The 14,061-nt window shown below is 42.5% G+C and overlaps 1 protein-coding gene across 1 annotated transcript in view; it reads right to left on the reverse strand.

Annotated features, from left to right (window-relative positions):
- The window catches only part of DGKI (diacylglycerol kinase iota), a 504,567-nt gene that overhangs the window by 260,596 nt on the left and 229,910 nt on the right, over positions 1 to 14,061 (reverse strand). The window contains exon 6 of the mRNA XM_052638497.1: positions 9,730 to 9,795. Within this exon, the coding sequence (XP_052494457.1) occupies positions 9,730 to 9,795 (66 nt within the window). The remainder of the gene's footprint in view (positions 1 to 9,729; positions 9,796 to 14,061) is intronic.

Genomic DNA, 14,061 nt, shown 5'->3' on the forward strand with positions numbered 1-14,061 from the left:
AGCACTCAGCCTTCTTCACAGTCCAACTCTCACATCCATACATGACCACAGGAAAAACCATAGCCTTGACTAGACGGACCTTAGTCGGCAAAGTCTCTGCTTTTGAATATACTATCTAGGTTTGTCTCTGCTTTAGAATATACTATCTAGGTTGATCATAACTTTTCTTCCAAGGAGTAAGTGTCTTTTAATTTCATGGCTGCAGTCACCATCTGCAGTGATTTTGGAGCCCCCAAAAAATAAAGTCTGACACTGTTTCTACTGTTTCCGCATCTATTTCCCATGAAGTGATGGGACCAGATGCCATGATCTTCGTTTTCTGAATGTTGAGCTTTAAGCCAACTTTTCCACTTTCCTCTTTCACTTTCATCAAGAGGCTTTTAAGCTCCTCTTCACTTTCTGCCATAAGGTTGGTGTCATCTGCATATCTAAGGTTATTGATATTTCTCCCAGCAATCTTGATTCCAGCTTGTGTTTCTTCCAGTCCAGCATTTCTCATGATGTACTCTGCATAGAAGTTAAATAAGCAGGGGGACAATATACAGCCTTGACATATTCCTTTTCCTATTTGGAACCAGTCTGTTGTTCCATGTCCAGTTCTAACTGTTGCTTCCTGACCTGCATACAGATTTGTCAAGAGGCAGGTCAGGTGGTCTGGGATTCCCATCTCTTTCAGAATCTTCCACAGTTTATTGTGATCCACACAGTCAAAGGCTTTGGCATAGTCAATAAAGCAGAAATAGATGTTTTTCTGGAACTCTCTTGCTTTTTCCATGATCCAGCGGCTGTTGGCAATTTGATCTCTGGTTCCTCTGCCTTTTCTAAAAGCAGCTTGAACATCAGGGAGTTCACGGTTCACGTATTGCTGAAGCCTGGCTTGGAGAATTTTGAGCATTACTTTACTAGCATGTGAGATGAGTGCAATTGTGCGGTAGTTTGAGCATTCTTTTGCACTGCCTTTCTTTGGAATTGGAATGAAAATCGACTCTTCTTGCTAGTATCTAAGATGACCTAATAATCTTTTCACACCAATATACCCAGTCTGGAATGTGCAGAGGCTGCTCAGAGAGAAAAAGGAATACATCTCAAAAAATCTAGCTGTAGGACCTAACCAATATATACCAACAAGAAAAGGGAAAGCGTGCATGGGACCAGGTCCTGGGGGTGCAGGACAAAGTGGGGCAGGACTTAATGTTGAATAAAAGAGAGTTTCTCAATGTGGGAGCATTCTACAACAAAGAATTTAACACATTATCAGGACCCCAAGACTACAGCACTAACACTGGGATGCTAGAATCAATACTAGAATGGTGTCTGAAAACTTGAATGAAAAATGAGTGTTAAGTGAAGGAGCAATGCCAGAATTGCTGTGACAGAGGAAGAAGGAATCAAAATCATACAGAAATAGGCACATTAGAGTTGCCATGGCACTCCAGGGACAGATGAATAGAGTTCTATACTCTCCTTGTGGTTTCTCCTCTGCTCATGCATTTTAAAGATTCTCTCTATTAAACACATCAAATTACATAATTTGAGTGTGAGATCTCTTTCCTTCCTGGACCCTAAAAGAAAGTGAAAGTGTTAGTAGCTTAGTCGTATTTGACTCTTTGTAACCCACTGGACAGTAGCCCGCCAGGCTCCTCTATCCATGAGATTTTCCAGGCGAAAATACTGGAGTGGGTAGATATTCCCTTTTCCAGGGGATCGTCCTGACCAAGGAAATGAAACCAGGTCTCCTGCATTTCAGACAGATTCTCCACTGTTTGAGCTAGCAGGGAAGCCTGGACCCTAACTCTTACACAATGTAGGATTATGAATGAAAACTCTATGCAGTGATCGTAAACATGCAGCCTGGTGGTGAGTGAGTGGTAAAGCAACTGAATCACAAGTAGTCTCATTTGCTATTCATTATATGCCACACACACTCAAACACATTCAAGGACTGCAAGAAAATTAGTCCAAATATTTACTGTTAATTTTGAAAAAAGCAGAAAGTGAAACTACAAACACTCTTAGCTATAAACACTTACTAATAAGCCCAAATGTTTTTAAACCATCAGTTTAAAAATTTGGTTTCGGTTAGTGAATATTTATTTATTACCCCATCCCAATGGATAAACTATGGAATAATCTGCATAGAAGTGTGTGTGTGTGGGGGGGGGTGGTTTAGAAATCTCTGGATATGTAAGAATGTACAGCCAACCATACTGATGAAAACTATGCAGAGCACAAAAAATCTGAAATGAACCGTCAACACCTGGTCTGCAAACAGAAAGAGAGTCACTAGGTTTCTTCTAATCCAGGGGATAAACCAGGCTCCAAAGAAGCGTTACTTATTATCCAGCAAGGAGATGGATTTAAGACCACCCCATGCCACAATGGCTTGAGCCTGTGAGAATCCATAAGCAGCTATATTATAAACACAGGAGATGAATATAACAGAACAGTATTATAGAGCTGGGACCACAGACTTCACCACAGACAGCCATGATGAGAAGCGCCCTGTGAGCACTCCTAGATGGTTGCCCAGGGACGCTGGCCGGGAAGAGAGACATGGTCACAGCAAGTCAGACTGCGGGTGTCCAGTTCCTCCTCTGCGGTTGATCACGCCAACAGAAGGCAGGGCCAGAAAGGGGCGTGCATATGACGCTAGGGAATATTTGTCACAAGATATACAATGCTTATTGATTTTCTTTTAATAAAATTTCTAAATCTATTATGGCTTGAAAACTGCTGAGGGGGTGCCAGCTACTAGGCTGTCCAGTGAAGGTAGTTTTTCCAAATCCTTCCTACTGTTCACATCTCCGACCTTAAAACTGGCTGTGCCTACCTGTTCATTCTCTCTTATGTGTACACATGTGTGCATTCTTATGGGAAAGTTGTAGACAGTCTATACTTCACTAAGAGAAAATTCATAAGCTGGAGTGCAACACCAGGCCTTTCCTGGTGGCTCAGTCAGTAAAGAATTCGCCTGCAATGCAGGAGACAAAGATTCAGTCCCTGGGTCGGGAAGATCCCCTGGAGAAGGAAATGGCAACCCACTCCAGTACTCTTGCCTGGGAAATCCCATGGACAGAGGAGCCTGGTGGCCTACAGTCTATGAGGCTGTAAAGAGTCGGCTATAACTTAGTGACTAATCCACCACCACTAGGGCAACACTAGCAAGGGAAGGAGATGGACCCAACGAAGGAGGTCATGTGAGGGCAAAGGGCTGACCTCTTTTTGTTTCCAGCTGTGGAAAAGGGCTGGTAAGCATCTTTCAACTCCCCCTCCCTCCTCCTTCTATTTTTACCTCTTCCCCTCCCCCCTTTTTTCCTCCTCCCCTTTTAATCTATTTTGTCTGCTTTTAATCTATTTTCTAGCTGGGAAAGATGCCAGGCTAGAAAGGAACCAGCTGGAAGTCACTGTGTTGAATTGGAGGAGATATTACCAGTTATAATGGAGGGAGGGGCATACCCTTGAGGCTAAAGAATGTGGCCTTCCAAAGAAGAGCTTGGTGACCAATGGCTGCAGCATTTTTTCTTTCCAGGCACTGGGCAAACAACAAAATTAATCAAACTTTTTTCCCTGTCTCACTCACCCTGCACACAACTTAGGTGGTCTCCCTCTATTGTCAAAAATGCGTACTGGTCAGCTCACCCCAGTGCTTGACCCAAAGGAGTCACATGAATAAATACACATATTAGAAATGAGTTGATGAGGACTATAATTTCCCAAATTATCTTCCACTCTACCAAATCAAAACTTCCTTTATTGAAACCAGCTTGTTGTTGTTGATCAGTCACTCAGTCACGTCCAGCTCTTTGAGACCCCATGGACTGCAGCATGCCAGGCCTCCCTGTCTTTCACCATCTCTTGAACTTTGCCCAAGTTCACGTCCATTGCATCAGTGATGCAATCAAATCATCTCATCCACTGACACCCTCTTCTCCTTCTGCTCTCAATCTTTTCCAGCATCAGGGACTTCTCCAAAGAGTTGGCTGTTCACATTAGATGACCAAAATACTGGAGCTTCAGCTTCAGCATCAGTCCTTCCAACGAGTATGCAGGATTGATCTCCCTTAAGATGGGGAAACAGTGGAAACAGTGGCAGACTTTATTTTGGGGGGCTCCAAAATCACTGCAGATGGTGATTGCAGCCATGAAATTAAAAGACACTTACTCCTTGGAAGGAAAGTTATGACCAACCTAGACAGCATATTCAAAAGCAGAGACATTACTTTGCCAACAAAGGTCCGTCTAGTCAAAGCTATGGTTTTTCCAGTGGTCATGTTTGGATGGGTTGGACTGTGAAGAAAGCTGAGCACCAAATAATTGATGCGTTTGAACTATGGTGTTGGAGAAGACTCTTGAGAGTCCCTTGGACTTCAAGGAGTTCCAACCAGTCCATTCTAAAGGAGATCAGTCCTGGGTGCTCTTTGGAAGGAATGATGCTAAAGCTGAAACTCCAATACTTTGGCCACCTCATGCGAAGAGTTGACTCATTGGAAAAGACTTTGATGCTGGGAGGGATTGGGGGCAAGGCGAGAAGGGGACGACAGAGGATGATATGGCTGGATGGCATAGACTCGATGGACATGAGTTTGAGTGAACTCCGGGAATTGGTGATGGACAGAGAGGCCTGGCATGCTGCAATTCATGGGGTCACAAAGAGTCAGACACAACTGAGTGACTGAACTGAACTGAAGATAGACTGGTTTGATCTCCTTGCAACCAAGGGACTCTCAGGAGTCTTCTCCAACACCACAATTCAAAGGCACCAATTCTTTGGTGCTCTGCCTTCTTTAAGGTCCAGCCCTCAGAATCATACATGACTAGTGGCAAGACCATAGCCTTGACTATAGGGACTTTTTCAGCAGAGTAATGTCTCTGCTTTTCAACACACTGTCTAGCTTTGTCATAGCTTTCCTGCCAAGAAGCAATCATCTTCTGATTTCATGGTTGAAGCCGTCATCCACAGTGATTTTAGAGCCCAAGAAGAGGAAATCTGCCACTACGTCACCTTTTCCCCTCCTATTTCCATGAAGTAATGGGGTCTGATGCCATGATCTTAGTTTTGTTTAATATGTAGTTTTAAGCCAGCTCTTTCACACTCCTCCTTCACCCTCATCAAGAGGCTCTTTAGTTCCGCTTTGCTTTCTGCCATGCATATCTGAGGTTGTTGATGTTTCTCCTGCCTATTTTGATTCCAGCTTGCAACTCATCCAGCCCAGCATTTCTCATGATGTGCTCAGCATATAGATTAAACAAACAGGGTGACAGCAGACTGTCCTGTCATACTCCTTTCTCAATCTTGAAGCAATCAGTTCTTCCATACAGGGATCTAATTGTTGCTTCTTGAACTACCTACAGGCTTCTCAGGAGACAAGTAAGGTGGTCTGGTATTCCCAACTCTCTAAGAGCTTTCCACAGTTTGTCATGATCCACATAGTCAAAAGCTTTAGTGTAGTTGATGAAACAGAGATAGATGATTTTCTGGAACTCCCTTGCTTTCTCTATAATCCAGTAAAATGTTGGCAATCTGATCTCTGGTTCCTCTTCCTTTCCTAAACCCAGCCTGGACATCTGGAAGTTCTTGGTTCACGTAATGCTGAAGCCTAGCATGCAAGATTTTAAGCATGACCTTACTAGCAAAGAAATAGAGGGAAACAATAGAATTGGGAAGACTAGAGATCTCTTCAAGAAAATCTGAGATACCAAGGAAACATTCCATGCAAAGACTGGCACAATAAGGGACAGAAATGGTATGGACCTAACTAAAGCAAAAGATATTAAGAAAAAGTGGTAAGAATACACAGAAGAACTATACAAAAAAGACCTTCATGATCCAGATAACCACGATGGTGTGATCACTCACCTAGAGCCAGATATCTTGGAATGCAAAGTCAAGTGGGCCTTGGGAAGTATCACTACGAACAAAGTTAGTGGAGGTGATGGAATTCCAGTTGAGCTATTTCAAATCCTAAAAGATGATGCTGTGAAAGTGCTGCACTCAATATGAAAGCAAATTTGGAAAACTCAGCAGTGGCCACAGGACTGGAAAAGGTCAGTTTTCATTCCAATCCCAAAGAAAGGCAATGCCAAAGAATGCTCAAACTACCGCACAATTGCACTCATCTCACACACTAGTAAAGTAATGCTCAAAATTCTCCAAGCCAGGCTTCAACAGTGTGTGAACTGTGAACTTCCAGATGTTCTAGCTGGATTTAGAAGAGGCAAAAGAAGTAGAGATCAAACTGCCACAATCCAGTGGATCATCAAAAAAGCAAGAGAGTTCCAGAAAAACATCTACTTTGGCTTTATTGACTACACCAAAGCCTTTGACTCTGTGGGTCACAACAAACCGTGGAAATGCTTAAAGAGATGGGAATACCCGACCACCTGATCTGCCTCCTTAGAAATCTGTATGCAGGTCAAGAAGCAACAGTTAGAACCGGACATGGAACAAAGGACTGGCTCTAAATAGGGAAAGGAGTACGTCAAGGCTGTATATTGTCACCCTGGTTATTTTAACTTATATGCAGAGTACATCATGCAAAAAGCTGGGCTGGATGAAGCACAAGCTGGAATCAAGATTGCCAGGAGAAATATCAATAACCTCAGATACGCAGATGACACCACTCTTATGGCAGAAAGCGAAGAGGAACTGAAGAACCTCTTGATGAAAGTGAGAGAGGAGAGTGAAAAAGTTGGCTTAAAATTCAACATTCAGAAAACTAAGATCATGGCATCCTATCCCATCACTTCATGGCAAATAGATGGGAAACAATGGAAACAGTGACAGACTTTATTTTGGCGGGGGAGTGGGGGGCCTCCAAAATCACTGCAGATGGTGACAACAGCCATGAAATTAAAAGATGCTTGATCCTTGGAAGAAAAGCTATGATCAACGTAGACAACACATTAAAAAGCAGAGACATTACTTTGCCAACAAAGGTCCATCTAGTCAAAGCAATGGTTTTTCCAGTAGTCATGTAAGGATGTGAGAGCTGGATTATAAAGAAAGCTGAGCACCAAAGAATTGATGCTTTTGAACTGTGGTGTTGGAGAAGACTCTTGAGAGTCCCTTGGACTGCAAGGAGATGCAACCAGTCCATCCTAAAGGAGATCAGTCCTGAATATTCATTGGAAGGACTGATGCTGAAGCTGAAACTCCAATATTTTGGCCACCTGATGCGAAGGACTGACTCATTGGAAAAGACTCTGATGCTGGAAAAGATTGAGGGCAGAAGGAGAAGGGGATGGCAGAGGATGAGATGGTTGGATGGCATCACTGACTCAATGGACATGAGTTTGAGCAAGCTCCAGGAGTTGGTGATGGACAGGGAGGCCTGGTGTGCTGCAGTCCACAGGGTTGCAAAGAGTCAGACACAACTGAATGAATGGATGAACTGAACTATTAGCATGGGAAATGAGTGCAACTGTCCAGTGGTTAGCACATTCTTTAGTACTACCCTTCTTGGGAATTGGGATGGGGAGTGACCTTTTCCAGTCCATGGCCACTGCTGGGTCCTCCAGATTTGCTGACATACTGAATGCAACACCTTGATGGCATCCTCCTCCTACCGGAATTTCATCATATCCACTAACTTTATTAACAGCAGTGCTTCCTAAGGCCCACTTGACTTCACACTCCAGAATGTCTTTCTGAGGGTGACTGACCACTCAGTTGTAGCAATCCAATTCATTAAGATCACTTTTGTACAATTCTTCAGTGTATTCTTACCTTCTCCTCTTGATCCCTTCAGCATCTGCTAGGTCTCTACCATTTCTGCCCTTTATTATGCCTATCTTTGGGTGAAATCTTCAAAACAAAATGAAGCAGGGCAAAGGCTAACTGAATTCTGCCAAGAGAATGCACTGGTCATAGATAACACCCTTTTTCAACAACTCAAGAGACGACTTTACACATGGACATCACCAAATGGTCAACATCAAAATCAAACATTACATTCCCTGTAGCTGAAGATGGAGAAGCTGTACACAATTGGCAAAAAGAAGATCTGGAGCTGACTGTGGCTCTGATCACCAGCTTTTCATAGCAAAATTCAGGCTTAAAGAAAAGGGGGGAAACCACTAGGACAGCCACGCACAACTGAAATCAAATCCCCTATGAAACTACAGTAGAGGTAATGAATGTTGCTGCTGCTGCTGCTAAGTCACTTCAGTCGTGTCCGACTCTGTGCGACCCCATAGACGGTAGCCCACCAGGCTCTGCCGTCCCTGGGATTCTCCAGGCAAGAACACTGGAGTGGGTTGCCATTTCCTTCTCCAATGCATGAAACTGAAAAGTGAAAGTGAAGTCGCTCAGTCATGTCCGACTCTTAGCGACTCCATGGACTGCAGCCCACCAGGCTCCTCCGCCCATGGGATTTTCCAGGCAAGAGTACTGGAGTGGAATGCCATCACCTTCTCCAAGAGGTAAGGAATAGATTTGAGGAATCAGAGCTGGTAAACAGTGTGCCTGAAGAACTATGGACGGAGGTCTGCAATACTGTACAGAAGGCAGTGGACAAAACCATCCCAAAGAAAAGCAAAACGGCAAAGTGGTCATCTGAGGAGATTTCACAAACAGCTAAAGAAAGAAGAGAAGCGAAATGCAAGGGAGAAAGTGAAAGGTATATCCAAATAAATGCAGAGTTCCAAAGAATAGCAAGGAGAGACAAAAGGCCTTCTTCAATGAACAGTGCATAAAATTAGAAGAAAACAACAGAAGGGGAAAGACTAGAGATCATGTCACGAAAATTGGAAATATCAAATGACCAGCTTATGTTGATGTGATTTTTAAAAAAATCTTTGTAGTAGGATTTACCACCGGATTAACCTTCTCAGAGGATCCTTCCATTCCTAAAGTAGATCTTTGTACGTTGAAAAAAGCCATAACCCAAATCTGTTAGGGTCAATATCGGGCAGTCTACAGAGCATGCAGCTTGCAAGAGCCCTGCCTCACTCTTACACGTGGCCCTGCACCCTGAGGGGCTCACAGCCCGTGACACTCAAGGAGTGGACATAAATGACGACATATGAGAAGGGCATCTCTTTCTAGGAAGTGGGTGATATCCCAGGAGAGCAACACCCTTCTTGCTTCCATGTTGCCCTTCTACCCAGTTCTGCTCAACCACAACATATCAACACGAGCCACGTTGCTCAGCCACCTGCTGATTTTCTGTTGTTGTTTGAAGAAGTGTGTGATGTACCCACAATCCTCAGGAGGGAGTTTAAACAAGAGAGGAAGTCTCCTTTTCTTAACTGTCAACAGTGAAATAAAAATCCCTTCATACCAGGGATTAGCACTCAAAGCGTGCCAATCCCTGCTATGAAGACCACTGCCTCTTGAGGGAATCCGAGAACAAAAAGAAGACCTCTGAGAGGGGAAAAAAAAAATGAAATGGCTCAGTTGCATTCAACTCTTTGGGACCCCATGGACTGTGGCCTCTATCCATGGGATTTTCCAGGGAAGGGTACTGGAGTGGGTTGCCATTTCCTTCCCCAGGGGATCTTCCTACCCTAGGGACTGAACCCGAATCTCACGCATTGCAGGCAGACACTTTACCATCTGAGCCGCCAGGGAAGCCCATTTTAAGGGAAGGAGGCTTAAAGGAAGGAGGCCTTTGGAAGGGAAGTGACGTACTGAGCCCTGGATTCAGGTGATGGGACTCATGGACCTCAGGCGCTTGCCAAGGCCTGAGCACCCTCCTGCGATCACAGCCGTGCAGGGCAACGCCTTACCTTACCACACTGCTTACACTTTCCTTCCTGCCGACGTCTGTGCACCCAGTGGTGACGCACAAAGTTCTGTGGGAAAACAAAAGTAAACGAATATGTTTCAGTATGCAAACTCCAGGATTCTTTTTTTAAAACTGTTTTAAGAGTAGAGATTTCCATGAACAATCATTTAAGCCCATCTTAGCACACAACCAAGTATGTGCCTGTGTGATTTGTTTAACAATAAACACAAATCCACTTGGGAAAACAAAGCTAAGCCTCCATCTTTGGTGATCTTTCATGTTTGCAGAAACCATTAGTTATTCCTTCTCTTTGCAGCTTCCTGGTGACAAAGGCCTGTAATGAATTTCTGGTACTCTGCTTTCTTCTTAGTAAAAACATGGTTTACGTTTTGACCTTGGGCTGGGAGGTAACTGAGGCAGGTAAGAAATATTCTTAAAGAAAGGAGGTGAAGGAGAGAAGGACAAAGACATCCATTTTAGAAAACAAATGTGTACTTAATGCTTTATTAAGTGCCAGGCAAGCATCCTACTCAACATTTGTGTTAGAAAGAATTTTAAAGAAATCAAATTCTCAAAAAGAAGCAGATCTCATGATTTGAGAGTTTGTTTGTTTGTTAACTAGCGAAAGTAAAGGAAGAGAAACACCAAAGAAAACTGATGACAAAGACAAGAGACACGAGCCTAGCGTGAAATTCTGTAATGAGGTTGTCCTTAGGTATTCTGAATGCAGTCAGCTTCCAAGGTCTTCCAAGGTGTGTGCTTAGTTGCTTAGTTGTGTCCAATTCTTTTGTGACCCCATGGGCTGTAGCCTACCAGGCTCCTCTGTCCACGGGATTCTTCAGGCAAGAATACTGGAATGGGTTGCCATTGCCTTCTCCAGGGTAGCTTCTCGACACAGGATCCAACCCATGTCTCCTGCATCTCCTGCCCTGGCAGGTGAATTCTTCACCACTGAACCACCTGGGAAGCCCCCATTCTTGGCTTGTGCTGTAGGAAACATGGAAGGTCCTTTTCCTCCCAAATAGATAATCACTCAAGAAGCACATGTCACCCAGCTGTTGGGATGCTTTATAAGAGGGAAAGTGGTCTTCAGGCCTAATACTACAGGTAAACCCTAGTAACCTACACACAATTCATCTCTCTTAGGCCAATTCCCCTAAAATACTTGTTAATGTTTTTCTCCTGTCCTTTTCTAAGAACACATACTTTACCTAAAATTAACATTTGTATTGTCAGGCCACAGTCTATATTTTCCCTTTAAAATAGGCCCTCTAATATATATTCAACTTTGCAAATACTTACCAAATGCCTACTATCCAGGCATTGTTCTAAGTAAGGAGGGACACAGAAAACAGTTCAGTGTCGAGAAAAAAAACGTTATGTCAAGACAGGAAATTCAGAGTGACAAAGATACCTCTAACAAGCATTAGCATTATCAATTCCAAATTGTCGCCTCTATTTCTCTTCATTATGTCAAACCAATTTAAATTAAAACTTAACAAAGATCCTGGAGGAACAATGGTCTTTTAACTATAATAAGATATAAAGAAGTATAATGGTCCTACTAATTAGTCTAGTTTTTGTCTTGCTTTTTCTACTGTGGCAGTTTAATAAAATAAGGACACAATTCTTACACTGTTCTCAGAAAGAAGCTAATAATAATAGTTAACATTTCTTGAGAACTATCTCTGTGTCAGGCACTTTCTAAAATGCCTTACATATCTAATACTATACACAAAAATAAGCTCAAAGTAAATTAAAAATCTAAATGTAAGACCAGAAAACTATAAAATTCTTAGAGGAAAACATAGGCAGAACACTCTCTGACATGAATCACAGCAAGATCCTCCACAACCCACCTCTCAGCGTAATGGAAACAAAAACAAAATAAACAAATGGGGCCTAATTAACCTTAAAAGCTTTTGCACAATGAAGGAAACAATAAACAACATGAAAAGGCAGTCTTTAGAATGGGAGAAAATAATAGCAAATGAAACAACTGACAAAGAATTAATCTCCAAAATACATAAGCATCTCACGCAGCTCAACACCAGAAAAACGAACAACCCAATCAAAAAGTGGGCCAAAGAACTAAACAGATATTTCTCCAAAGAAGACATACCGATGGCTAATAAACACATGAAAAGATGCTCAACGTCACTCATTATCAGAGAAATGCAAATCAAAATCACAATGAGTACCATCTCACGGCGGTCAGAATAGCCGCCATCAAAAAGTCTAAAACAATAAATGCTGGAGAGGGTGTGGAGAAAAGGGAACCCTCTTATACTGTTGGTGAGAATGCAAACTGTTGCCACTATGGAGAATAGTGTGGAGATACCTTAAAAAACTGGGAACAGAATTGCCATACAACCCAGCAATGCCACTGCTGGGCATACACACCAAGGAAACCATAATTGAAAGAGACACGTGTACCCAATGTTCATTGCAGCACTGTTTACAATAGCTAGGACATGGAAGCAACCTAGATGTCCATTGGCAGACAAAAGGATAAGGACCTTGTGGTACATATGCACAATGGAATATTACTCAGCTATAAAAAGGAACACATTTGAGTCAGTTCTTATGAGATGGATGAAACTGGAGTCTATTACACAGAGTGAAGTAAGCCAGAAAGAGAAACACCAATAGAGTATATTAACACATATATATGGAATTTAGGAAGATGGCAATGATGATCTTATATGCAAAACAGTAAAAGAGACACAGATGTAAAGAACAGACTTTTGGACTCCTGTGGGAGAAGGCGAATGGTGGGAGAAGGTGGGATGATTTGAGAGAATAACACTGAAACATGTATATTAACATATGTAAAATAGATGACCAGTACAAGTTTGATGCATGAAGCAGAGCACGCAAAGCCAGTGCTCTGGGACAACCCAGAGGGATGGGGTGGGGAGGGAAGCGGGAAGGGGATTCAGGAGGGGAGGACATATGTGCACCCGTGGCTGATTCATGTTGATGGATGGCAAAAACCATCACAATGCTGTAATTATCCTCCAATTAAACTAATTAATTAAAAAATGACTTACATATAATAATAATTTTAATTTTCATGAGAATTTTCATGAATAGAGGTGCTATAGAGTTGATTACTAGTAAAATCCTGAGTTGATAAAAACATTGAAATATGTCTATACTGATTGATAAATTGCAGTTCGGTGCTTCTACCATCCCCCTGGCTCCTCCATAGCTACCATAGCACCCCCATGCCCTCAACACTGCACACCATTTCCACCTCCTCATTATTAAGAAATTAGAATGTTAATTCTGGGCATAACAGGTCTTTATGATTCTGGAGCTCTCTTCTGAAAATAAACCATGTTGCCTGGACAATGCCATTGGGTTCCACCACAAAGTCAGAAAACTGGGCTATGCCCCACTGATGGCAGCTGTCTGTCCAGGTATCAATATAAACAATTCAGGGGCCTATGGCTACAAGTCTAGGAACCTGCTTACTGTCCATACCTCCAGGTCAGTGCAAAAACTCTACTGGGATGAAGGTACCAGACCCTTCACCTCACAGATGAGGCAGACTGCTCCAGCTTTTCCGCCCACCCAGGTGAGAAGCACTTTAGCCCACTGCCTGGAAGGACAGTGGCCAACTGCTAATTGTACTCTATCCCAAATCACATCATTGTAGGGCAGCTTATCAAAAGGTTTGACTTGAATTATCATCATCATCCTCATTTTACAGATGATGAAACTAAGGTATAGAGTGGTGACTGCAAATGTCAAGGGCCGAGCAAGGATTCAAACCCAGGCAGGCTGGCAAAAGAGCCTGTATCCTCAAGGACTCTGTTGCAGGACCTCTTCTCTGCTCTGAAATATCAAGTTCAAGCTCTTTCAATAAATGATTTCAATGACAGTCAGTAGTGGAAATATTGAATACATAAAAATGTCAGGCGGTATTATGAGAGATAGAAAAATTTACTATAATTGCTGTTAGTGTAGCAGAAGCTGGGGGAGAATGAACAATAACACTGATGTTAAGAGAAACTCTGCTTATTGAGATTATAAATCACCTAATGACTCTCCATTTAAGAACTGAAGGCGGGAAACACTGGAAGAATTTGATGCAATTACCTATGAGAAATCATGGTTGACTCACGGGATTATTTAGTGAGTGACAACCCTAATCAAGAGATTAAACCAGTAATTTCCACAAATCAACAATTATTGAGAAACTATGAGGCTGACGATGAATCATTCGTGCAGCGACATATATTGTTTGGTAAACAGATTTATAAAACCATGTAGTTTAGTTTATTTAGAAAATAAGAGAGAACATTTTTAAATTTCTTATTTAAAT

The sequence above is a fragment of the Budorcas taxicolor genome, chromosome 4, assembly GCF_023091745.1.
Source record: "Budorcas taxicolor isolate Tak-1 chromosome 4, Takin1.1, whole genome shotgun sequence".
Taxonomy (NCBI): Eukaryota; Metazoa; Chordata; class Mammalia; order Artiodactyla; family Bovidae; genus Budorcas; species Budorcas taxicolor.